General features: G+C 40.7%; 1 protein-coding gene and 1 pseudogene across 5 annotated transcripts in view; one reads left to right on the plus strand and one right to left on the minus strand.

Moving 5' to 3' along the window:
• Window positions 1-318: 318 nt before the first annotated feature.
• The window catches only part of GAB3 (GRB2 associated binding protein 3), a 103,275-nt gene continuing 77,038 nt past the window's right edge, over window positions 319-26,555 (plus strand). For all 5 annotated transcript variants that reach the window (XM_012742283.3, XM_075999780.1, XM_012742284.3 and 2 more), the window contains exon 1: window positions 319-447. In XM_012742283.3, the coding sequence (XP_012597737.1) occupies window positions 376-447 (72 nt within the window). In that variant the 5' untranslated portion in view covers window positions 319-375. The remainder of the gene's footprint in view (window positions 448-26,555) is intronic.
• On the minus strand, window positions 9,558-11,185 carry LOC105858888 (large ribosomal subunit protein eL6-like; annotated as a pseudogene).

Genomic DNA, 26,555 nt, shown 5'->3' on the forward strand with positions numbered 1-26,555 from the left:
GGGAATTAGGTCTCAGGGTTCCTTTTGTGCGCTCTCTCACCCGCCACTCAAGCTCAACTCTTAGAACAGTCTCCTGGGCCCCCGGGTGAGAGGGGCAGGGCGCCCTGCATAGAGTCCCCCAAAGCACTGCCGCTAGCGTCACTGCACTTGTTCGAAGGAGCTACCCGGTGTCCGCTCCTTTTCCCATCATCTTGGGCTGCCTGGCTGTGCTGGTCTCCTCCCGGGACCGCGGAGGCTGGAGGCGGGGGTCTCAGCGGCCGCTCGGGGCGGTGCTGGGCAGGCGGGCGCAGGGCCCGCCCCACCGGGATCCCTGGCCCGACTTCCTCCTGCCGCGGGCGGCCGGCCCAGGAGGAGGAAACGGCGGCGGCGGCCACGATGAGCGCTGGCGACGCGGTGTGCACCGGCTGGCTGGTCAAGTCGCCCCCCGAGAGGAAGCTGCAGCGCTATGTGAGTAGGGGCGCAGCCGCTCTCCCGGTCTTCGCGGCCCTGGGCGCTCGCCCGCGGGGTGGCTGCGCGGTGGCCCCGGGCTCTGGGCTAGCCAGACGCAGCCGCTTCCAGCTCCCGGGACTGCAGGCGAGGCCGATTGACAGAAAGCGAAATCGTACGTCGAGCCAGCCTCGCCGCGGTACCCGGGAGCGGGCCGGGGCAGGGTAACTCTTGCCCGCGTGGCTAGGCGGATCCAGACCACCGCTGGCTGTAGTGGAGGGAGGCGGGTTGGAGCTGAAACCCCAGGAGTCAGGGAGACATCTCGAAAGAGTACCACTGTCTTTGGCGGGAAGTGGCTCTGAGTCCCATTGCCCAGCGAAGGGGACTGACAGCGGGAGGGGACTGGCCTGGGCCAGGCGGGCAGGGGGGCTCCTGCATTACCCTTGGACAGTAAGGAGTGCTGTCTCTTGTCGCTGTCTCCAGACACTCCTGTCTGGAGACCTCGGTGTACCTCGTCTCTCATCGTGTTGCTTTTCAGCTTTTCTTTATGTTGACAGCGCGCTTTTCTAGTGCCAGCAGGAACCGTTGACTTTTACTAGTATGAAATTAGGAACACTTGGAAGAGCACATATTCCTACACGTTCTATTACCGTTTTTAAACGTTCTACAGACAGCTCAAACGTTCATTATCTCCATCAGCATCCTCGGGAAGACCTCTTTGCGACTTAGTATTTTCCAGCCATTAGGAAGAACCACTTCAGTCCCCAGGGAGTTGCATATAAATAGATATTAGAGCTTCTTGCCTTTTTTACACTGGGAGTAACTTGATGGATTCATCTTGTTCATAGTTCCTAATTTCTCTGCAACTCCATAGCATGGTGGTAGGAACAAACTCGTGCATGTCTGCACTCATGTTCTGCTGAACAACATTTTACAGGAATATTGTTGTGTTTAGCATGTAGACATCACAGATGTATAAATACCAATATTTCTCTGATTAATTGCCAATGTGTCCCTACATCACTTTTTTTTTTTGAGTCCATGAGTCCATAAGCACAGGGTCCAGTATCTCACTACTCCTTTGTCCTGCATGGGCAGGTGAGGCTTTTGTCACAGAGTGGTACTTGCAGTGCTGACTCAGGGTGGGTTTCCTTGTAGTCTTTTGGAATGAGAGATATTGGAAGAGTGACACTTTCTGGTAGATAATTCGGAAAGATGATGAGCCTGGAGGGCAAAGTTTATGGAAGATTTTTTTCCCAGTCTTGTTTTGTATCTTCTGAGCAAACTGGCCTGGGAATTTATTCGTGTTTTGTAAACTTTGGAGAGGCATGGTTGTGCACACCTATTATCACACGTGGCTCATTCTTTTTAGGTAGTACAGAGGTGTGGCAAGAGTGGACCCTGCACAGCTTAGAGATGTGTGGGGTATGTAATGATAAGGTTGTCATAGAGGAAACATGACACAAAAGATCCCAGATGTCATCTTACACTACAAGACATAAATCTTGGGACCTTTTTTTTTTTTTTTTTTTTTTTGAGACAGAGTCTCACTTTGTTGCCCAGGCTAGAGTGAGTGCCGTGGCGTCAGCCCAGCTCACAGCAACCTCAATCTCCGGGGCTCATCGATCCTACTGCCTCAGCCTCCCGAGTAGCTGGGACTACAGGCATGCGCCATCATGCCCGGCTAATTTTTTGTATATATATTTTTAGTTGGTCAATTAATTTATTTCTATTTTTGGTAGAGACGGGGTCTCGCTCAGGCTGGTTTCGAACTCCTGACCTTGAGCAATCCGCCCGCCTCGGCCTCCCAAAGTGCTAGGATTACAGGCGTGAGCCACCACGCCCGGCTGATTGGGACCTTTTTAAAGGTGGATCATAGTCTTTTAGATAGTCACTGTTTTTTTTTTTTTTTTTTTTTTTTGCTCAAAGGTATCTTTCCCTGGAACACACCTCAAAAAGAAAAGTCCATACATAATGAGTGACATGTGCACTATCTGAGGGATGGTCATGCTGGAAACTCAGACTTGTGTGTGGGGGAAGGGCATTTATTGAAACCTTAAAATCTGTACCCCCATAATATGCCGAAATAAAAAAAAAAAAGTCCGTTTCTTTTCCTCGCTAAATTCTGCAGAAACCCTTTTTGCCACTAGATGGCGATCATATGTCACTTTGACGCGACTTGGAAAGTTGGTTTATATTAGGCTCCTCGGGTGAGGAATAACTAACTCCTTTCTCCTATTAATTTGGCGCTAACTCCCAACTAGGCCTGGTGTTATCAGATGGGAGGACAGAGAAAAAAGACTTGATCCCAGTCCTCAAGGACTCCATAATCTATCAATTATAATACAGTACATAACAAAGCTAGTTAGTAGCACAACCAGGGCAATAACCTAGTTCTTTGTGCTGTTAGGCCAGCAAGCAGCACCCATCAATGTTTGCTGTTACAAATAGAAGCTCAGTCTGTTTTTAGGCAAATCTTTCAGTCCAAGGTAAGCTTGCACTTCATCCACTTTGAATCCATCAGCCAAGACAATCAGAAAGTTATTTATCATTGCTCTTTTAAAAGATAGTTGGTTCTTTTCTTTTGTATATTTTTGTTTCACAAGTAATACAGAAATATATTTATTGTAAAAATTTAAACAATATAGGAATAAATAGAATGAAAAGTAAAGACTCCTTTCAGATTTTGCCCACATCCTACCCTCCCTTTGTACTCCTCCTTATTCTACTCTCCTCCCCAGGGACAACTGTTAGCAGTTTAGTCTAGAAAAATTTCCAGAAAATATATAATTTTCTCCTTGCACAAATGGGATCATATTATACTAATTGTCCTGCAATCTGCTTTTTTCAAAATTGTGGACATCTTTCCAGGATAGTACAAATGGATAGATTTACTCCATTTTTTTAAACCATTGCCAAATATTCCTTATAAAAGATGTAACATAATTTAATAATTTCTCTGTTGATGAACATTTGGCTTGCTTCTATTTTCCCAATTTTAAAGAATACTATAATAACAATGATAATAAAGTTATAATAGTTCACATTTGATGAATGTTTATATGTGCCAGGCAATCATGTTTATATGTGCCTTACTTGTATTAACTCATTTAGTCTTCAAAACAATGCTAAGAGCCTAGTACTATTTTTGTCTCTGGATACAAATTCTTTGTTGAATATGTAATTTTCAAACATTTTCTAGCAATCTGTAGTTTATCTTTTATTCTCTTTACAGTATATTTTGTAGAACTAAAATTTAAAAATTTTTATGAAATCCCAAATATCAATTTTTCTTTTATAAATCATACTTTTAGTGTCAAATCTAAGAAGTCTAACCTAGTCTAAGATCCTGAAGATTTTCTTCTGTTTTTTTCTAAAAGCTTTGTAATTTTACATTTAGATCTATGATCCATTTTGAGTTAATTTTGTACAAGTTGTGAGGTTTATGTCATGGTTCATTTTCTCGTATACAGATTCCATTTGACTTACTTTTGAAACTTTGTCAAAAATCAATTTACCAGATTTATGTAGGTCTATTTCTGGATTCTCTAGTCTGTCCATTGATCTATTTGTTCATCTTTTTTCTTTTTCTTTTTTTTCTTAATTTTTTTCTTTTTACTTTAAATTTATTAATATTTATACTTTTTTTTCTTTGTTTTCTCCATGATCATGTGGAATTTCATATTTGTTCATCTTTATGCCAATACTTGATGATGCTTGATGATAGTAGTTTTAGCCCTCCAACTTTGTTTTTCTTTTTCAGAGTTGTTGTGATTATTTTAGGGCCTTCGCTTTTCTATATCAATTTTAGAACTAGTTTGTCAATTGATTTTATTGATTTTTGTATCCTGTAGTTTTGCTAAACTCACTTGTTAGTTCTAGTAGCCTTGTTTGCAGTTGGAACCTGCAGTGTTATAAATATTATATAGAAATGATGACAGCAGACTTCTATAACTTTTTCTTGATCTTAGGGGGAAAGCATTCAGCTTTTTGCCTTTTAAATATGTTGGCTGTAGGCTTTTTTGCAGGTGCCTTTTACCAAATTGAGGAAGTTCCCCTGTATTGCTAGTTTCCAGAGACTTGTTATTATGAATTAGATTTTGTTAAATGTTTTTCCTACATCCATAAAAATAATAATGTCCTTTTTTTTTAGTCTGTTATTGTGGTGATTATACTGGTTGATTTTTCAATGTTGAGCCAGCTTTGAACTCCTGGAATAAACTTCAGTTAGACGTGATATATCATTCTTTTCATATATTGCTGGATTTGCTTTGCTAATGTTTTGCTGAAGATATTTGTGTCTCTGTTCATGGGGGATACTGATCTGCAGTTTTCCTTTTTGTGCTATCTTTGGTTTTGACATTAACATAATGCTGGCCTCATAAAATGAAATGGGAAGTGTCCTCTCCTCTTCTATTTTCTGAAAGATATTGTGTAGAATTGGTATTCCTTCCTTAAATGTTTGGTAGAATTCACCACTGAAACTATCTGGGCCTGGACTTTTCTTTGTGGGAAAGTTATTAACTATAAATTTCATTTCTTTAATAGGTAAAGAGCTACTCAGGTTATCCGTATCTTTTTGACCGAGCTTTAGTAGTTTGTATCTTTCAAGGATTTTCTGTTTCATCTGTTCTTGAATTTATTGGTGTGAAGCTGTTTTTTTTTTTTTTTTTTTTTTTTTTTTTTTTTTGAGACAGTCTCGCTTTGTTGCCCAGTGAGTGCCATGGCATCAGCCTAGCTCACAGCAACCTCAAACTCCTGGGCTCAAGCAATCCTCCTGCCTCAGCCTCCCAAGTGGCTGGGACTACAGGCATGAGCCACCATGCCCTACTAATTTTTTGTATATATATTAGTTGGCTAATTAATTTCTTTCTATTTATAGTAGAGACGGTCTCACTCTTGCTCAGGCTGGTTTCGAACTGCTGACCTGGAGCAATCCACCCGCCTCGGCCTCCCAGAGTGCTAGGATTACAGGCGTGAGCTACCGCGCGCCTGGCCATGTGAAGCTGTTTGTTATGTTCCCTTATTATCCTTTAATGTTTGCAGGATTTGTAGTGAGGCCTTCTCTTTCATTTATGATACTTTCATTTATGATAATTTATGTCGTCTATGTGGTTTTTTTTTTTCTGATCTGTTAGGATAGAGTTTTATCATTTTTTTTCTGTTATTTTCTAAAAACCAGCCTTTGGTTTCATTAATCTTCTCTACTTTCTCCATTCAATTTCATTGATTTATCCTCTTATCTTTATTATTTCCATCCTTTTGATTGCTTTGGGTTTAATTTGATCACTTCTTCATCTAGTTACTTAGTGAGGAAACTCAAATTACTCATTAAAGACCTTTCTTATTCTCTAATATAAGCATTTATGCTACAAACTTCAAGTACTGCTTTTAGGTGCATCCCACAAGATTGGATATGTAGTGTTTTCATTTTTATTCATTTGAAAATATTTAATTTACCCTGAGAGCTCCTCTGTGACTCAAGGGTTATCTAGAAGTTCTTTAATTTCAAAATATTGGATTTTCTACATGCCTGTTATTAATTTCTAGTTAAATTCCATTATGATCTAAAAACAAAGTATAATTTATAGTCTTTAAAATTTGTTAAGTTTATATTATGGGTCACAATATAGTTTCAGTTCATGAATATTACATGTGTACTTGAAAAACTGTGTATTCTTCTCTCAGTGGGTAACATGTTCTATAAATGTTAATTATGCCAGGTTGGCTGATATTGTTCAGTTTTTCAATATCCTTATTGATTTTCTGCTTACTTTTACTATCAATTACTGAGAGAGGACTATGAAAATGTCTATCTAATTGTAGATTCATCAACAATTTGTCCATTTTTCCTTATAGTTCTATTTGTTTTTCCTTCATGTATTTCAATGTTCTGTAGTTTGTTATACACATTTAGAATTATTATGTTTTCTTAGAGAATAGAAGCCTTTCTTTATCCTTGATGGTATTTCTTGTTTTGAAGCCTCTTTTTCTCATATAAATATAGCTATCCCAACTTTCTTTTGATATGTGCTTGCATGGTATATCTTTTTCCATTCTTCTAACCTATCAATGTCTTCATATTTAATGTGGGTTTCTTATATACAGCGTATAATTGGTTCTTGCTTTTTTAATGCATTCTTACCTTCTTCGTTTTAATTGGCATGTTTAGTTCATTCACACAAAGTATGGTTATTGAAATGTTTCTGTTAAAATCTACCATCTTGCTAGCTATTTTCCATTTATTCTATCTGTTCTTTGTTTTGTGTTTTTTGTTTGTCCTCTGTTTCTGCCTTTTCTTGGGTTAATTGAGCCTTTTTTATTATTCTATTTTATCTCTATTATTAACTTACCATCATAGCTGAGGGCCTGTGTCTATAAAAAAATACTTACCACTCTACTAAAAATAAAAAGAAATTAATTGGCCAACTAAAAATATATAGAAAAAATTAGCCGGGCATGGTGGCGCATGTCTGTAGTCCCAGCTACTTAGGAGGCTGAGGCTGGAGGATTGCTTGAGCCCAGGAGTTTGAGGTTGCTGTGAGCTAGACTGACGCCACGGCATTCTAGCCCGGGCAACAGAGTGAGAATCTGTCTGAAAAAAAAAACAAAAAAAACCTTACCAATCATAACTTTTTAATTTTTTAGTCGTTGCCCTGGAGTGTAAAACATATATCTTTAATTAGTTAAAGACTTCCTTTAAATAATATTATACCATTATAATATTAGTGGTGTAAGGACATTACAACAGTATGTTCCAAATTTCATCTTTACATTCTTTGTGCTATTGTTGTCATGCATTTTACTTTTACATATGCTATAAACATGATACATTGCTACTAAATTTGCTTTTAGACAATCAGTTATCTTTTCAAGCAATTAGAACTAAGCAGAAAAAATAAAATTTATTTCCTTTTATTTATTCCATTTCCAGCATTCTACATTTCTTTGTGTAGGTTCAAGTTTTTGTCTGCTGTCACATTCCTTCTTGGGATCCACCCGCCTGGGCCTTCCAGAGTGCTAAGATTACAGGCGTGAGCCACCAGGCCAGGCCCTTATTCCTTCTGTCTGAAGAACTTTCTTTAACATTTTGTGTAGTTAGGTCTGCTGGCAATGAATTCTCTCAGTGTTTTTTTGTTTTTTTTTTTTTCTTTTTGGTCTGAGAATGTCTATTTCTTCCTCATTTTGAAAAGTATTTTCACTAGGCATAGAATTATGGATTGGCAGGTTTTTCAAAATTTTTGTTTTGTTTTTCTTTCAGCACATTAAATATATCACTCTGTCAGGCAAACTGTTAGAACACTCAGTGTTTGAGCTAACACATTAAATCTAGGCTCTCTGGTAAGCCTACTCTTATCAATACATTTAGCTTAATCCAATATTATATTGTCTTCCTTGGCCTAACATCCTTAGAAGCCATTTCCATACATTCCAGTGATTTTTTTTTTTTTTTTTTTTGAGACAGTGTCTCACTTTGTTGCCCAAGCTAGAGTGAGTGCCATGGTGTCAGCCTAGCTCACAGCAACCTCAAACTCCTGGGCTCAAGCAATCCTCTTGCCTCAGCCTCCCGAGTAGCTGGGGCTACAGGCATGCAACACTATGCCCAGCTAATTTTTTCTATATATATAAGTTGGCCAATTAATTTCTTTCTATTTATAGCAGAGACGGAGTCTAGCTCTTGGTCAGGCTGGGGCTCAAGCAATCCTACTGCCTCAGCCTCCCGAGTAGCTGGGACTACAGGCTTGCGCCACCATGCCCGGCTAATTTTTTCTATGTATTTTTAGTTGTCCAGCTAATTTCTTTCTATTTTTTTTAGTAGAGACAGGGTCTCGCTGTTGCTCAGGCTGGTTTCAAACTCCTGACCTTGATCGATCCGCCTGCCTCAGCCTCCCAGAATGCTAGGATTACAGGCGTGAGCCACCACGCCCAGCCTCCCATATCTGTCTTAATCTACCTCATTTTTACTCTTACCCCTCAAATAAGCATTTTATTAGTTTTTTTCCTCCATTTTAAAGTATTTCTTTATATAAATACAGGGAAATATGTATATAGCTTCTTAGTCCTCCTTTTTTTTACACAAAAGATAGCTTACTCTATACACCATTCAGCATCTTAGTCTGTTTATTTAAAAATTTGTCCTAGAATTCTCTCCATGTCAGTAGCCAGAGTTCTTCATCGTTTTGGATAGCTGTATAATATACTGTTGTATGGCTGTACCACAGTTTATTCAACCATTTCCTTATTTGGACACCTGGGTTGTTTCTACTCTTTTAATGTTACAACCAATGGCACAACAAATGACATTGCATGTTTGACATGGTGAACTTGTGCAGGTATATCTGTGGGATAGATTTCCAGAGCTGGGTTACTGGTTCTATATTAAATAAATTTATAAATTTAGTAGATATTACCAAATGTCCATTTTACATTCCCATCAGCAATATAAAAGAATGCCTTGTCAGAATGTATTGCTAAATTGGGATTTTTGCCATCTAATAGGTGAGAAATGGTATTTCTGTGTAGATTTAATTTGCAGTTCTTTTATTTGGAGGGAGATTGAACATTTCTTTATATGTTTATTTATTTTCCTGTGACCTGTGCTCTTCCTCCATTGCTGGTCTTTGTAGCCTCAATTTCTGGGAGATGGTTATCTTTTGTAGGTATTTTTCCCAGTTTGTCATTTGTATTTTGACTTTGCTTATGTGTGTGCAAAAAAAAATGTATCTAGTGAGACTTGTCAACATATTCTTTTATAGCTTCTGTATTTTATGTCATGTTGGGAAGGCCTTTCCCACTTCGTAGTTATAAAGGAATTCACCAATGCCTTCTTCTAGTGCTCATGTGACTTTATTTTACTGTTTTTGTTGTTGTTATTGTTTGTTTGTTTGTTTAGATCCATTTGATTTTTCCTGGTGCAGACATAGGGGATGGATCCAATTTTATGTTCTTCCAAATGGCTATACAGTTGTCCTAACACTACTTATTGAAAACTTCATCTGTATCCCACTGATTTTAATTTAGGTGCTACCCTTCGTTATCAAATACGAAATTTCCACATTTACTTTTAGTTCAATTTCTGGACTTTTCTGTTCCATTGGTCTTCTCTGTGTATTCATGTGCCAATATTACACTTTTTTTTTAATCTTTCAGTTATTTAATTAAGTTCTTTGTAAAAATTTAGAATACCAATCTGTGAGGATAAATTCCATTTGTCAGGGCAAACAGAGATCACAGATAGCCCTGGAGCTGAGGAATTGCCTTGATTTTTGGTAAAATTTGGGAGTCCACAGCTTTCTGATCCACTTTGCACTGTTCTGTAATCTCGTATTTCTCCTTTTCTGTGTCAAAGATCTCACCCTCCTGGTGTCTGGGCTTCCGCAGCTTCTTCTTCTTTTTTTTTTTTTTTTTTTTTTTTTTTTTTTTTTTTTTGAGACAGAGTCTCACTTTGTTGTCCAGGCTAGAGTGAGTGCCGTGGCGTCAGCCTAGCTCACAGCAACCTCAATCTCCTGGGCTTGAGTGATCCTTCTGCCTCAGCCTCCCAAGTAGCTGGGACTACAGGCATGCGCCACCATGCCCGGCTAATTTTTTTTTATATATATATCAGTTGGCCAATTAATTTCTTTCTATTTATAGTAGAGACGGGGTCTCGCTCTTGCTCAGGCTGGTTTTGAACTCCTGACCTTGAGCAATCCACCCGCCTCGGCCTCCCAAGAGCTAGGATTACAGGCGTGAGCCACAGCGCCCGGCCTTTTTTTTTTTTTTTTGAGACAGAGTCTCGCTTTCTTGCCTAGGCTAGAGTGAGTGCTGTGGCGTCAGCCTAGCTCACAGCAACCTCCAACTCTTGCGCTCAAGCAATCCTCCTGCCTCAGCCTCCCGAGTAGCTGGGACTACAGGCACGAGCCACCATGCCTGGCTAATTTTTTCTATATGTATTAGTTGGCCAATTAATTTCTTTCTATTTTTATGGTAGAGACGGGGTCTCGCCCAGGCTGGTTTTGAACTCCTGACCTTGAGCAATCCGCCCGCCTCGGCCTCCCAGAGTGCTGGGATTACAGGCGTGAGCCACCGCGCCGGCCAGCTTCTTCTTGAAGTAAGCATCGGTGAGATGCTTAGGGATTTTCACATTGCTGATATCAATTTTTGTGGTGGTGACGATGACAAATTTCTGGTGTGTCCTTCGCAGAGGAACTCGATTAAGGGACAGAGGTCCAGTCACAAGTAACAAGCCACTGCCCAGTTGCTTCAGGAAAACCACCCTCTTGCCTCTGTGGCGTCAGGTGAGGATGATGAGGATGGTCCCGGGAGTGATGATGCTAGCTCGCAGTCTTCTCACGTGTTGGCTAAACGGTTTTTTGCCGTGGCTCAACAGCTTTCGAGGCACATCTTCTGTTGGATAGTACCTAGGCATTTTGCGAAGTTTAACCACCTGAGTGCCACCATTCTTGTCACCACCAACTGGTTTTGTAACAGTGGCGAGGACCTTCTCCTTCTTTTTCTTTTCAACCTTGGATTTAGCCACTGAGTATTTCCTCTTGTACATAGCCTTCCTAGAGTACATGGCAGATTGGGAATATCTGCCGATTCCTCTGACGAGAACAGGATTTTGGCTGCAGTGTGGCTTCCCCTTCTTAACCTTTTTAGCCTTGAGGTTAGCCTTTTTCACTTTGCCACCGGTATCAGCCTTCTTGGCATCAGCCTTCTTGGCTTCAGGTTTCTTCTCTTTAGTATCCGGCTTGTTCTCAACTTTTTCACCCGCCATCTTGCAAGATGGGAAAGAGCTACACTTTTTAATTATAAGGGCTTTACAGTTTATTTTAATACTGGTAGGTCTAGTCCCTTTTTATTGTTCTTTTTTAGAGCTTTCCTAGCTATTTTTGCTTTTTTATTTTTTCACATGAACTTTAGAATCAGCTTGCTTAGTTTTAAATGAAAATCTGTTATTATTGGGGAGGGGAGGCAGATGTTAAATTAGATTTCTAAATAACTTATAGAAAATTGACATAGTCATGATGTTGAGACTTTCTGTCCAAGAACATGATGTGTCCTTCCAATTGTGTTCAAGTGTAATTTTATGTCTTACAGGAGCATTTCCAAGTTTTCTTTACATTGCATTTTATACATTTCTTATTAAGTTTATGCCTAGTATTTTTTCAGTTTTGTTGTTATTGTAAATGGAGCTTTTTCTCCATTATATCTACCAACCGGTTGTTGTTTGTATATATTATATAAGGCTATTATTTCTGACTTTGACTAGGTTCCATAGAAAACAGACCTTGAGTCCAAGTTTATTTGCCAATGCTTTGTTGCAATAATAATCCCAGTGCATTGAGAATGATGGAAAAAGGAAAGGAGGGAAGGAAAATACAAATTGATGCATTACTGCCACAGCTTCATAAGAAACACAGCCAGTTGTTGGGTCATATAAGATGTAGTTGGACAGGCTCTGTAGTATCACTGCACCTCAGAATGGTCTTTTGCAGCAAGGAAGGGAGAGAAATTTATCTACCAGTTCTGTTATGGATCGTGTCTCTTATTGTCTCTTTGGGCAGCCACTGGGAAAGTCAGATCTCATATTCTGTGGTATGCTGTCTTATCTGAATCTAGAAGTGGCAGAAGTAACAAAGATTTTGAGGGTTTAGTTGGGTTGAGCCTGGTCATAGGAGCTACTATAACTGCTACCATGGTAGACATGATGGGAGCTATGCCACAGCCCAGCTTTTATCCCAGGGAGACTAAACTAGCCAGGATAGGAGGCACTATCAACAGAGGTCATTGCTCTCCACTGAGTGAGCAGCCAAGACCTGGAAGGTAGGTGGGGCCAAATTAATCTGGGAGTGTACAAAATCTGACCCAATATAATTTCCACATATTAATATTCTACCCCTTACCTTCAAATTCTCTTACAGTTTGTAGTAGTTATTCAGTTGATTCTTTTGAGTTTTCCAGGTATATCATCATGTCATCTGAAATTGAACTTTTTTATAATACCCTTTTTTCCAATTGTTACATATCTCATTTTTTTCTCTTGTCTAAATGTGTTGCTCAACACCCCAGTATGAAACAGTAGTATTGATAATGGACAATCCTATTTTGATCTTGTAAAAGGTGGTTCAGTATTAGATAATCTATGAATAGAATTCATTGCTTTACTATTAAGAAAGATTGGCTCTGGGGCAAAGAGAATATATATTTTTTTCATGTTAGTGAAGTATTCCATTGATTTCTTTATTATTGAGTGTCTTTTTTAGCGTATTATGGGGGTACAAGTGTTAAGATTACATATACTGTCCATGCCTCCCCTCACCCCTCGTATTATTGAGTGTTTTTTAATCAAAAATCATTGTTGAATTTCATTGAAAGGTATTTTAACATTTCTAGAGATGATGACATGACATTTTCATTGAATTTAGTAAAGCAATGAATTCTATTCATAGATTATCTAATATTGAGCCACCTTTTACATTTCTGTAAGAATGCCCAGTTGGTTAGGGTATTTTTTTTAATTTTTTTGTTGAATTATCCATGCTAATACTTCATATTGAATTTTTACATCAATATTCATAAGTAAGATTGATCTTTGGCTTTATTTTCTATATAATCTTTTCTTTTATTTTTTTTTTTTTTTGAGACAGAGTCTCGCTTTCTTGCCTAGGCTAGAGTGAGTGCCGTGGCGTCAGCCTAGCTCACAGCAACCTCAAACTCCTGGGCTCAAGCGATCCTGCTGCCTCAGCCTCCCGAGTAGCTGGGACTACAGGCACGAGCCACCATGCCCGGCTGATTTTTTTTTATATTATATATATTAGTTGGCCAATTAATTTCTTTCTATTTTTATGGTAGAGACGGGGTCTCGCTCAGGCTGGTTTTGAACTCCTGACCTTGAGCAATCCGCCCGCCTCGGCCTCCCAGAGTGCTAGGATTACAGGCGTGAGCCACCGCGCCCGGCCATATTTTCTATATAATCTTTAGCAGATTTTGGCATAACTGTTATACTTGGTTCATTTAAACTTGGTTCATTTAAACTTTGCAAATTTGCCATATTCTAGAATTTTTTTTTTTTTTTTTGAGACAGAGTCTCACTCTGTTGCTCCGGCTATAGTGCTGTGGTGTCAGCCTAGCTCACAGCAACCTCCGACTTCTGGGCTCAAGTGATCCTCCTGCCTCTGCCTCCCGAGTAGCTGGGACTACAGGCATGCACCACCACGTCTGGCTAATTTTTTCTATTTTTAGTAGAGATGGGATCTTGCTCTTGCTTAGGCTGGTCTTGAACTCCTGAGCTCTAGCAATCCTCCTACCTTGGCCTCCCAGAGTGCTAGGATTGTAGGCATGAGCCACCATACCTGGCCCCCAGAAACTTAAAAGGTGGGGAATTTTCCAAATATAGAAAAAGGTGCAAATTCTGGGTGACCAAAACATATGACGGTGTTACTCCAGGTGGCTACTTAGAATCTGGAAGTCAGGGTGATTGGGATGGAATTTAAAGGTGTCCATTTTTTTCTCTACTCTCTTTCCTGGGCAAGGGACTTAGTCCAGAGTATTAATGTGAAGGCAGCAGAAGGGAAAATTATGAGAATGATTTTAGAAAAAATGATCAATGGAACTTGTCGATTGCTTAATTATAAGGTATAGCAAGAGAAGGAGTAGTAAAGTTTTTGAGTTTGATAGGAGTGAGGACATGGAGAAGGGGAATTGGCCCAGGCTGAGTTACAGTAATGCCAACTTTGGCCACATTTTTGACCAATTGTTATCTGGATACTTCTAGTGACAGGAAACCAGTTACATAATGTGCTTCCCAAATATTAATAATTGTGTGATAGCTCTAACTGTGAGAATTTGGTCCTGATGCTACCTCTTTAGAATATACAGAACCCATCTAATTTATTTTCAGTTTGAGAGCCCTGCAAATCTGTAGTCTAAATGCTGCCAGTTTTTCCAGCCATTACTTAGGATAGAACAGTGCTATGACTTTCCTCACTGTACTGTATATTTCCTCTGAACTGGTACCAGAACTGAATAAACTCCTCCAGATTTAGACTGTCCAAGGCAGAGCAGAGCAGGACAATCACTACTTATCTGGATACTGTGCTTTTGAGAAGGCAGCTGGAGATTCCATTAGCTTTGTTCTGGCAGCCGTACCACACCATTGACTCACATTGAGCTTCCTGTCAAGTGAACTTAGTTCTCCTCTGTGTTTTTGCTAAGCTATCTTTTCTCCAGTCTGTTCATGTGTTATTGGTGTTTTGTTTAAGCCCAGGAACAGGACCTTACACTATTATTCTTAAATTTCATCTTTTATTTATTTATTTGCAATTCTTTCGTCACACCACTCTGTCTAGATCTTTCTGGACACTGTCTATGTCATGTAGGTGAAAGGGAGCATGGGAGAAAAAACATAGTTTGAGAGCAGATCGGTGAGACCGGTACATTCAGGCTGGGACATACTGAGTTTGAGGTGACTGTGGGATATACAGCAATCATTTGGATGAATTTGTCAAGAGCTGAAGGGAGGGACCTGGGCCTGACATGGAATTTTGGTTGTCACTGGGGAATAGGTAGTAGTTAAAATCATGGGGGTACATGAAATTATCCAAGAGGGATGTAATGAGTAGGAATGACCTAGGGCAGGACTTTGGGAGATACCCACAGTTAGAGATCAAGAGGAAAAGTGTCAGTGAAGCTGAGCAAAATAAGAGGAGAGCACTGTTAGAGGTCTGCTTTTGTGAGCGGAATGCCAGTCACTCCTTCTTCCTCCCAGAGCTCCAACCAATAGGGCACAGACAAGCAAGAAGAATGCAAAACAGATGTTTCATCACTGAAAAAGCTGAATTGGAGAAAGCTATTTGTGCCTGCAGTCAAATTGGGGCTTCCTACTCTATCTGGTGAAGCCAACTCCCAATATTAGTGATTTAGGAAGAAGTGGGTAGTGAGAACAGTAAGAAATGTGATAGTGGAAGACAAGAGAGACGAGATGGTAGTTGAAAGTGAAAGAGAGCAAGAACAAAGAGGAGGAAAACATTTTATTCATTTGCAATTTAAGTAACCAGAAAACCAGTGACCCAGGCTATTAGACCAGGACCTCATAGAGAAAGAAATACAACCAAGTGATGAGAAAGAATCTAAGTAAATCATTTTCCAAAAGGCTAGCTAGCTACATCTTCTGGGCCTGAGATGACTGTTTTAGATGAGTTCTGCTCATAGGTATTTTTGAGATGGAGTGCAGTAGTTAGAAGCCTTAATGGGAAACCCCCCTGGAAAAACCTGTCCACAGTTCTTTCTCAGAATATAAGTAACCACTTGTTCAGAACCTGGAGCAATAGTGGAGAAGTAAGGCAGTAAACTGGTTCTTCCATGGGCCAAATGCTTTGGGGCAAGCTTTCTAAAAGGCAGAGAGGTTGCTCAGAAATGGGTCCACTCCTGGCCTCCTCTTCCTGTCTTTGCATTTGGTCAAGAACTTAAAAACCTTTATCATAAACAAACAACAACAACAAAACACCTTTATCATGAATCCAATGTAACCCTTTAAGAAAATTTCATGAGAATAATGACTCTTAGCACTAAAATACATATACACCACAGAAAAGCAAAAAGAAAACTTCAATGCTAGCATCTTGTTCTTTTTAAATTGGAAGATGGCAGAGTATGGATCCACCTACCTCTAAATTATAAATAACAGTCAGCACTTTGAATATATTGTTATTTTCTGAGAGAATAATATAATGAACCCTTCCTAGGTACTTCCATTAGGAGGAAAATCATATCTAATTGTCTCTCTTTTTGTAATTGTAGCAGTCACTGATGCTTAATGCTTAAATTGATGAACTAATTAAGGATTGAAAATGGGGATATTCGGCTGGGCATGGTGGCTCACACCTGTAATCCTAGCACTCTGGGAGGCTGAGGCGGGCGGATTGCTCGAGGTCAGGAGTTCGAAACCAGCCTGAGCAAGAGTGAGACCCCCATCTCTACTAAAAATAGATAGAAATTAATTGACCAATTAAAAATATATAGAAAAAATTAGCCAGGCATGGTGGTGCATGCCTGTAGTCCTAGCTACTTGGGAGGCTGAGGCAGGAGGATCGCTTGAGCCCAGGAGTTTGAGGTTGCTGTGAGCCAGGCTGACGCCAGGGCACTCATTCTAGCCTGGGCAACAGAGCGAGACTCTGCCTCAAAAAAAAAAAAAAAAGAAAAGAAAAGAAAAGAAAGAAGAAAAGCAAAGCAAAGAAAATGGGGATATTCTGTTTCTCCTTCACTCCCAATCAGTGTTTGCCCTTGTCAAGGTTGACCAATGTCCTGGCTAATAGGGTTATTCTGAGGATTAAGGGAGATAGCTAGATGTAAAGCAATTCATAAGTAGTCAATAAAGGTGACCAATTCATATTTTACTACTAGTGCTAATACTACAGAAAGATATTGGAGGATGAAAGATTTGAGGGGCTTTCACTTCCAATAGCTGTCACCTGCAGTTCCAATTTAGGGATTGCTCTTGGCCTACTAGAGACCATTTTGCTTGAACTTTAAAGAGCTAAAAGTATCTGGGAATTTGCATACCTGACCCGTTAATCAGGGTAGGGAATGGACAATGTAGTGCCTCTGAAGCAGGAACATGTCTGGAATGTTCCAAGAGCAGTGAGCTTGGCTGGAGCCCAGGGAGTGAGGGATGGAGTAGATGAGGTCAGATTAGTAAAGGGAGGGGATGAGGGACTCGTGTAGGGCTTTGGCTTTTCCTCTGAGTGAGAGAGGAAGACATTGGAGGGTTCTGGGCATAGAAATGGCATGACTGGCAAATGTGTGTGGTTTGCTTATTCGAACTTTTGATGGATATTTATTAATAGCTTCTTTCTGATTTTTAGCCATTATGAAAAATGACATTGACATCCATTGTGCATATATTTGAAAATTTTTTTTCCAATCTTATGGGCAAAGATAAATAATAAATGATAAAAGATCATTTTAAATTAGATATAGATATATGGTTTGGGGCCATTTCTCTTTCTTTTACTGTGAAATGCCCAATTTTTTCTATTAGGTCATTTATTATTTATTTATTTATTTATTTTGAGACAGAGTCTCGCTTTGTTGCCCAGGCTAGAGTGAGTGCCATGGTGTCAGCCTAGCTCACAGCAATCTCAAACTCCTAGGCTCAAGCAATCCTTTGCCTCAGCCTCCCGAGTAGCTGGGACTACAGGCATGCACCACCATGCTCGGCTAATTTTTTTTTCTCTATATAGTAGTTGGCCAATTATTTCTTTATAGTAGAGATGGGGTCTCACTCTTGCTCAGGCTGGTTTTGAACTCCTGACCTCGAGCAATCTGCCCGCCTCGGCCTCCCAGAGTGCTAGGATTATAGGCATGAGCTACCATGCCCAGCCTATTAGGTCATTTATTTTTATTGTAGTGTCTCTTAGAAGTTCTTTATATGTTTTATTTATTAAATATGTAATTCCCTATGTATTGGTCATCTTAGCTTTGCTTACAGGGTCTGTCACCATGTAGATATTTTTGACTCTTTGTAAGTAAATCTGTTCCTTTATAGTTTTTGTGACTTGTTTGGCATCTCACAATTAATTCATGTATAATTAAACATGAAAGATTAAAAGAAAATATAGGAAATATTTTTATAATCTTGGAGTGGGGGAGGCCTGCAAACGTCTTCAGTCAGGCTGGATGTGCCCAAAGCATGCTGGGAAGCCCTGGCTGGGGTGGCTCCAGATCTGCCATCTCTGCAGCTAAGGACAGAGTAGAAACAGGGATCGTAGGCAATTTCCTTCCATTGCGGAGCAGTCCTCTGTTTACTTGTCTGTCTCCCTCCCTGAGCAGTCAGCCTGTGAGCACAGGGGCTGTAGTGGACTTGCTGTGTGCCATGCGTGTCCTCAGGGCCTGGAGTGGGCCACATCAAAGTCAGATTTGTTCCCTTGCACACTGTCTTCCCGTGAAGGAGAGCCTCATGAGAATGCCCCACTGACCTATAAAGTGTATGGGCAAAGACCTTGTTTGCCTTACTCACATTTGTAGTCCCAGTTCTCAGCAAAGCCTTTCACTGGAGACTTTCTATATGAGTAGTAGGGCCCCCTTGCTGTTACTTACTAAGAGGAAACAACAGTGAAATGACAGCTAGGCCCCCAAAGGGGGACAGCTGCTTTTTTGTCCCCTCACATGCCTCCTTTTCTGTAGTTATTTCATCACCAAGTCATGACTTCCTGTTAGAGGCTTTCAGTTCTGGCAGTACTTGGTTCCTATTTCACAAGAGGCAAGCCTGTTACATTGTGGCTTTTAGTGCTGACAAGAAATAAGTGGTTTGGGGGCTTTGGCTATGAGAACTGTGTAATTAGAAATTAAACTAAGCTTTAAATAATAATGTAACTCCACCCAAATTTTTACACCAAATGAGAATTCAATGTTGCCTTGCCAAAAAAGGTACACTCTTTAAAGGCTTAGCCCCTAAAATGTTATCCTGATCAACATTATAAAGTAAATATAAAAGAGATGAAAATTATTGTCAGAAAATTACCTCCAAGACAGATACCTGACTCGGGAAGTTTTTATATTTGAGATCTCTTGAACTTTAAATAAAAGAAAAAGATGCAAACTTCTTTGATTCATTGAATGATGCTAGTAATGACGCTGATACCAACTCAGATAAGAAGATTACAGTACAAAAAGGAAAGGTAGGTGATGGTGGCACACGTCTGTGAATATACTAAAAACCATTCAGTTATGTACTTTGAATTGTATGGTATGTGAATTAAATTTCAATAAAGCAATTAAATACAAAAAAAAGAAAACTATAGGTCAATCTCACTTAATGTAAATATGAGAAATGAATTCCAGATGTCTTATATTTAAATGTAAATAAAATGAAATAATTTCTAGAAGAAAATGTTTAATTTCAATTTGATCTTGGGGCTGGAAAAACCTTTCCAAACATGATAGCAGAAGAAAAACTATAAAGAAAGAGACAGATTTTTGCTACATGAGAACATAGAACATCTTTGTTTATTCATTTATTTACTCAGTCAGTTCTTCAACAAATACCTAGTGAGTATCTTCTATATGCTGAGCACTATTTTAGGTACTTCAAAAACAACATACACTTATAAGGCAAATGATAAAATGTGAAAAATTTCCACATCATGTGTGACAAACCGAGTTCATATCCTTCACCTCTATGAATAATCTTTATTAATTATTTGAAAAAGATCAGCATCACAATTGAAACATGGGCAAAATGCATGAACAGCAGTTTACAGAAGAAGGTTAACAGCAGTTCACAGAGAGACGTGACACATAAAAAATAATATCCAACCTCAATGGACATGAGACCAATACAGATTTAAGCAAGATACACTTGGCCGGGCGCGGTGGCTCACACCTGTAATCCTAGCACTCTGAGAGGCCGAGGCAGGTAGATTGCTTGAGGTCAGGAGTTCGAAACCAGCCTGAGCAAGAGTGAGACCCCGTCTCTACTATAAAAATAGAAAGAAATTAATTGGCCAACTAATATATATAGAAAAAATTAGCCGGGCATGGCAGCGCATGTCTGTAGTCCCAGCTAGTCGGGAGGCTGAGGCAGTAGGATTGCTTGAGCCCAGGAGTTTGAGGTTGCTGTGAGCTAGGCTGACGCCACCGCACTCACTCTAGCCTGGGCAACAAAGCGAGACTCTGTCTAAAAAAAAAGAATAAACAAGATACTCTTTTTCTTTGGTCTATGTGACTACCAGAGCTTAAAAAGAGAGGTTTCTGAAAAAGATGACAGAAAGAAAGTAATAGAGATTTCTGAGTATATATTTGCATAACTCCTCTCATTAAACTCATCAAAAGGAATGAAAAGAATCCAAAATTGAGAAGGAAAAGTACAATCAAGGTATGGGAAGACCCTAAATCAGTTATATATCTCATCTCCCCTTGGGGACAGCACAGTTTTAACAAACTAAGAGAAGGATTTCTGAAGGATTTCAGTGAAAAATCCTTAATTTGGGGAGGAGAGGATGGTGGCATGGGATAATCCTCCCTCCTAGACTCTGAGGAGTCAAGCAGAGAGGGGCAGTGGTGGGAAGACGATTGGGACTTGAGGGGAGAGGAGGCAGGTAATATTCACCTAGGACAGGGAGAGAGGGTGAAGACCAGGGAGCATCTTGCACCAAGACTCACCTGAGGTTCATGCTTATACATTGAACTGAAAATGAGACTGGTTTGTGTCATTGCATCCAAGTGTGCTTGTTGATATGTTCAGGACTAGTGCTCATTGATTCTTTCATCATTTTCTGAACCCTGACTTGCATATGTGTTCTTGCGAGAAAAAGAAGGGCATTGAGTCAGCAGCACAGAGGCCAAGGGAGTTTGCCTGGAACCACAAACAATAAAGGGTTCTTCCTTCTAGCAGATGTGCTTTGAGCCAAGCAAGTAATGAAACCAAGTTGAAATTGAGAACATTCCTTTCTTCTCCAGGTACCTGGGAATAAGTAGGCAGGCAGATGCTCTCTGGTCTCCCATGCTGAGACAGGAGCTTAAGTAAGCACAGGTGCCTCGTGGTCTCCTGCGTGGAGCACCCTCTGTTGATACAAAGTTATGTGCCGGCCAGAGGCTTGTAGGTGGTTTTGGCAACTTCCTCCAGTCAGAGGAGTATTTAGAGCTGATGAACCACCTGGTAAAAATCCATCTGGGCCTGTAGCTGACGGCTGGATTTCCCACTGATCCTGGGGTGCTGGGACTCCTTCCCTTCTCATGTCTTTTCTTCCCTCCCACCTGCAGGCTCATACATAACACTTGGGAGTTTCAAGAATAGACATTTCTACTTTTTAGTAATTAATACATAGCACTATTTTTCTAGCTGCAGTGTCATGTCAGAAAGCCTTCCCTGCTGCCCGTGTTTCATAAATGCCCACCTCTATTTTTTTTCAGCACTGTCATAATTTCTTTATTTAAATATGAATCTTTAGGCCGGGCGTGGTGGCTCACGCCTGTAATCCTAGCACTCTGGGAGGCCAAGGTGGGTGGATTGCTCAAGGTCAGGAGTTCGAAACCAGCCTGAGTGAGACCCCGTCTCTACTAAAAACAGAAAGAAATTAATTGACCAACTAAAAATATATATATAGAAAAAATTAGCCGGGCATGGTGGCACATGCCTGTAGTCCCAGCTACTCGGGAGGCTGAGGCAGGAGGATTGCTTGAGCCCAGGAGTTTGAGGTTGCTGTGAGCTACGATGACACCACGGCACTCACTCTAGCCTGGGCAACAAAAGTGAGACTGTGTCTCAAAAAAAAAAAAAAATTAAATATGAATCTTTAATCCAGGAAGAATTTATCTTGATTATATGTGGAATGAGACAGAGATTTATTAATTAATTCAACAATTTACTGAGTCCCCTCTAAACACCAGGCACTGCTAGGACATTTGAGAAAGATTTTCTTCAGTATTAAACCTCAGACATCTTATATCTAATAACACAAGAAACTAGGTTTTCCAAATGCTTTCCAGATTCATGTATTTTAGGAAAAAGAACAAGGGGACATCTTGGTAGATTATAAGCTCATTTTTACAAAATGATGCTGTATTTTTCTCCTTTCCTAGAATTTTTAATGCAAATACTCTCCCACAATTCCAGTCAATTTAGCTCATTCCTGTCTTTGTGGCGACTCTGACTCCTCATGCACTGCCTCGCCTTCCTTGCGTGCTGAGCTCTTTGACCTACATAGCTCTAGTCCATGGATGACAGCTTCTTCACATCACACATAGCCTGTGGGTTAAGAACCAGGCTGAAGTAGATGATCTGAGTTCAAAGCCACCTCTGCCACATATGTGCTCTTGCCCTTAGGCAACCTCTCTGCACCTCAGTTTCTGCATACTTACAGAATAGTATAAAAAGAGTATTACCTCACATGAATTCTAAATGGGGGTTGAATGATTTAGTTTTATCCATCGGAAGCACTTAGAACAATTCCTGGGATACATATGTTAGCTATTATTTCTGTTGCATATTTTGGAGGTAGTCCCAGGAGCCCTCATACCTGTGTACTCAGCTTCGGCAGTGGGGAGTGTCCCCAGGAGACACCATTGGTATGAGGATAACATTTTTCATTACTTTTATTGTGTTAAAAAATATACATGGCCGGGCGCTGTGGCTCACGCCTGTAATCCTAGCTCTTGGGAGGCCGAGGCGGGCGGATTGCTCAAGGTCAGGAGTTCAAAACCAGCCTGAGCAAGAGTGAGACCCCGTCTCTACTATAAAAATAGAAAGAAATTAATTGGCCAACTGATATATGTAAAAAATTAGCCGAGCATGGTGGCGCATGCCTGTAGTCCCAGCTACTCGGGAGGCTGAGGCAGGAGGATCGCTGAAGCCCAGGAGTTTGAGGTTGCTGTGAGCTAGGCTGACGCCATGGCACTCACTCTAGCCTGGACAACAAAGTGAGACTCTGTCTCAAAAAAAAAAAATATATATACATAAAATAATATTTACCTTTTTAATCATTTGTAAGGGTACAGTTCAGTGGCATGAAATACTGTACCTTCATAATGTTGTGTAACCACTACCACTATTTATACCTAACACTTTGGAGTGAGAGTATGTTAGAAAGTTTATCCTCATGTTTTCATGCCTTTGCAAGTACCTCTGCTTAGAAGAGCCTCCCCTCAACAGTTTTGGTCTAGTGAGCTCTGCTCCTCTGTGTTGAACCTTCCTTGAAACTTCATCCAGACTTGATTACCTCCTTTGTGTTTCCATTGCACTTCTGATACTTAGTCTATCTGAGAACTTAGTAGAGTTTAAGATAATTGTTAATTCCTCAGTTGGTGTGAACCCCTTATTCCAACCCACCATTTTCCATTCTGATCCGGATACCTAATTTTTTTTTTTTTTTTGAGACAGAGTCTCGCTTGTTGACCAGCCTAGAGTGAGTGCCGTGGCGTCAGCCTAGCTCACAGCAACCTCAAACTCCTGGCCTCAAGCAATCCTTCTGCCTCAGCCTCCCGAGTAGCTGGGACTACAGGCATGCGCCACCATGCCCGGCTAATTTTCTCTATATATTAATTGGCCAATTAATTTCTTTCTATTTATAGTAGAGACGGGGTCTCGCTCTTGCTCAGGCTGGTTTCGAACTCCTGACCTTGAGCAATCCGCCCGCCTCAGCCTCCCAGAGTGCTAGGATTACAGGCGTGAGCCACCGCGCCCAGCTCAGGTACCTAATTTATCAGTGACTCTCCCAGGTTTGTGAAACCTGCAGATAAGATTAGCTGATCCTAATGACCTCTAAGATTCTGCCACAAAAGAACTAATGAGAAACCAGCCAGGATAGTCAGTGGCATTTAGGTTGACAATATATGAGGAAGGTCAAGTCCATGTCATGTAGTATGGATGAACATTTTTCCTCAGGATTCTTCCTTCCAGGGCCCATCACACTGCAGAAATACAGGTTTTTTTCCCTCTGTTGACAAGCTATGGAGCAGATCCTGTGGGCTAGGCCATCTTCAGGACAATCACAGGAAGTTATTCCATGCCTGGGACAAGTCCCAACTCTATCTGGCAGGGAGCAGAAGGTTACAGGCCATCAGGCTGAAAAGTCACCAGCAATCCCAGGGCCAGTGGCACTGAGCCAGGACAGAGAGGACCAGTGTAACCTGCTTCTGGAAATTCCCAACCCCCTGTCCTTGGGTCCCATGGCCTTTGTGGTCCCCCTTGGCAAGGAAGTAGAAGGCGGAGGGAAAGGGCCCTCCTGAGTAAAGCTCAGCAGAAAATAGAAGCAGAACTGTGTTTCTTCAATAATGTTCACCTTTTGCAACACATAAACACACCCCAAACTTCCTGATTGTGTTCAAGGTGTAACCACTGGGAAGTGATGGGGATCTTGGTTTAGAGGAGCAGGTCTTGGGAAGTTACCGAAAATCTCTAAGTTGTTGTTTCACGTTATTGGACCACATCCAGGATTCTTTGGGGCCTTACAAATGGCAGTCAGTAATTGAGTTGTTAGGTTTTCTAACACTAGCTAGCATTTACTAAGTATATGTCAATGGCAACACAAGAACCAGAAATACACTGTAGGGGAAACTTGTTCATAGTCAGAGGAATAGAGATAGTGAAGAATGTACAAAGAATGAAAAGTCAGTAAGTCAGACAATAGCAAATCTTATTATTATTTCCTTTTTTCCCCTCTGTGTCTTCTGGACTCCAAAGAAGAATGTTTGTACATGAAGGGACAGAAATATTCAACTTTGGGATACAGAGCTAAATCAGAGGAAACAACTTTGACAGTTCCATGTGATGGAACAGTGCTAAAAGTACCCTAACCCATAACTGTTTTCCTCCAAATACCCTCCAGTAAACTGCAGAGTGTGGTAGGAGTCACAAGCTTACAAACCTGCCTAGTAAAGTTTTAAGCTATTGTGAAGGGTCACCAACCAACTTGAATGGGCATGTACCCTCTTCCTGCTGTGCCTCTATTTTCTCTCTTCTTTAATTTCAACTAATTTGAAACAACGTTCTTGAACACTGAATGGGGAGCCATGATACTTGGGTTCAGATTCACTGTGAGTCAATGAGCAAGCCATTTCATCTGAGTATCAGTTTCTTTTTCTGGAAAACTAGGATAGTAGCTGCCTTGACCACTTCACAAAATTATGAATGTAAGTTGATAAATGTGTACGAGAAAGGAGTGCCATCAATGAACGTTCATTTGCCCTTGTTCCATGAGGGCCTTCATAACGTGTTACACAGTAATATTATCTGTTAATTGCAAACCAGAAGCCTGTGATTCAGCCTGGACTCTTTCATCTCCCTCATTGTCCACATGCAATTGGTGACCCAGTCCTATCAATTCTACCCACAACTTGTCTTCCATCATCTGGCCACTGCCACCTCTCTAGCTTTACCCTCTGTTACTCTAAGCCTCCTGATGGTTATGAAGTTGTCCATGTGGTATATTCCATATTAGTACTTGGCCCAGTGCTTGGTTCACTGGACCACTGTGAGCATCATAGGAGCACGGCCTGGGTTGTATCAATCACCCTAACCCTAACCCTAACCCTGCCCTAGAATATAGGCTTGGTCCACAGTAGGTATTTGATAAATGTTTTTTTAGAAACAAGAACATTGAGTCCATTTTGTACTTTACAGGGTGCACAGCTCTACTTCAGTCTCACAGATAGCAAATGACATCGATACCATCTGAGAGCTATTGTAGGTGTCACCCATTGTGTGTGCACTCATGTGTGCATGTATAGCTCTATGCAATTTCATCACCTGTGTAGATTCATGTAACTACCAATGAAATCAATATACAGAACTGTTTGATCACAAAGATCTCTTGTGTTTTATAGCCACACTCACTTCAGTCGGTCATTCAGACAATAATGTGTTGAGTATGTGTCCCGGCCCGCGGGACCTTCTGTTACTCGCGGGGGCGAGGGGGACCGTGCCTGAAAGAGATGGGCGAGAGAAAGAAACGAGACCAAGCAGATGGTTGTCAAGGTCTACTTTACTTGGATTTTTAGTAGGTTTTATATACAGAAAACAAGGAAGTAGAAACAGAAAAATAGAGTGGGGGGATGATGAGGCTTGAGTGTGGGCTAATCAGCCCCAATCAGCATCTCAATGGCACCGAAAGCTGTTATGCATTCTTCTCTGAACTATAGCTAGAGGGCTGGGTGCTATTTTCATCTTAGGCTATTTTTCATGCGTAGGACAAGTCAGGACAAGTCGTTGGAATGTGGAGGGTCTTAGTCTCCAACAAGTATGTATTATAAGCCAAGACTGTTAAAGGTGTTAGAAGTACTTTGGGGACCAACATAGGTGACATTCCTGCCATCCCATAGCATACAATCTTGGTCAACACAGGCTGAGGTCCCAGGGAGAGTTGGAAACTAGTTGATTGATGTTCATTGACTATGGCTTGATTTCTAGGGTTTCTGTTTCCTGCTTGTAACTCCAACTGCTCCCCAAACTAGTTCCATTCCAACTTTGTGCCTCTCTTCATATGTAATAGTGAGAAATCCTTTTTTTGACACAGAGTCTCGCTTTGTTGCCCAGGCTAGAGTGAGTGCTGTGGCGTCAGCCTAGCTCACAGCAACCTCAAACTCTTGGGCTAAAGCAATCCTACTGCCTCAGCCTCCCGAGTAGCTGGGACTATAGGCATGCACCACCA

The sequence above is a fragment of the Microcebus murinus genome, unplaced genomic scaffold (genome assembly GCF_040939455.1).
Source record: "Microcebus murinus isolate Inina unplaced genomic scaffold, M.murinus_Inina_mat1.0 scaf005_hap2_Mmur4.0, whole genome shotgun sequence".
In the NCBI taxonomy this organism is placed as follows: domain Eukaryota; kingdom Metazoa; phylum Chordata; class Mammalia; order Primates; family Cheirogaleidae; genus Microcebus; species Microcebus murinus.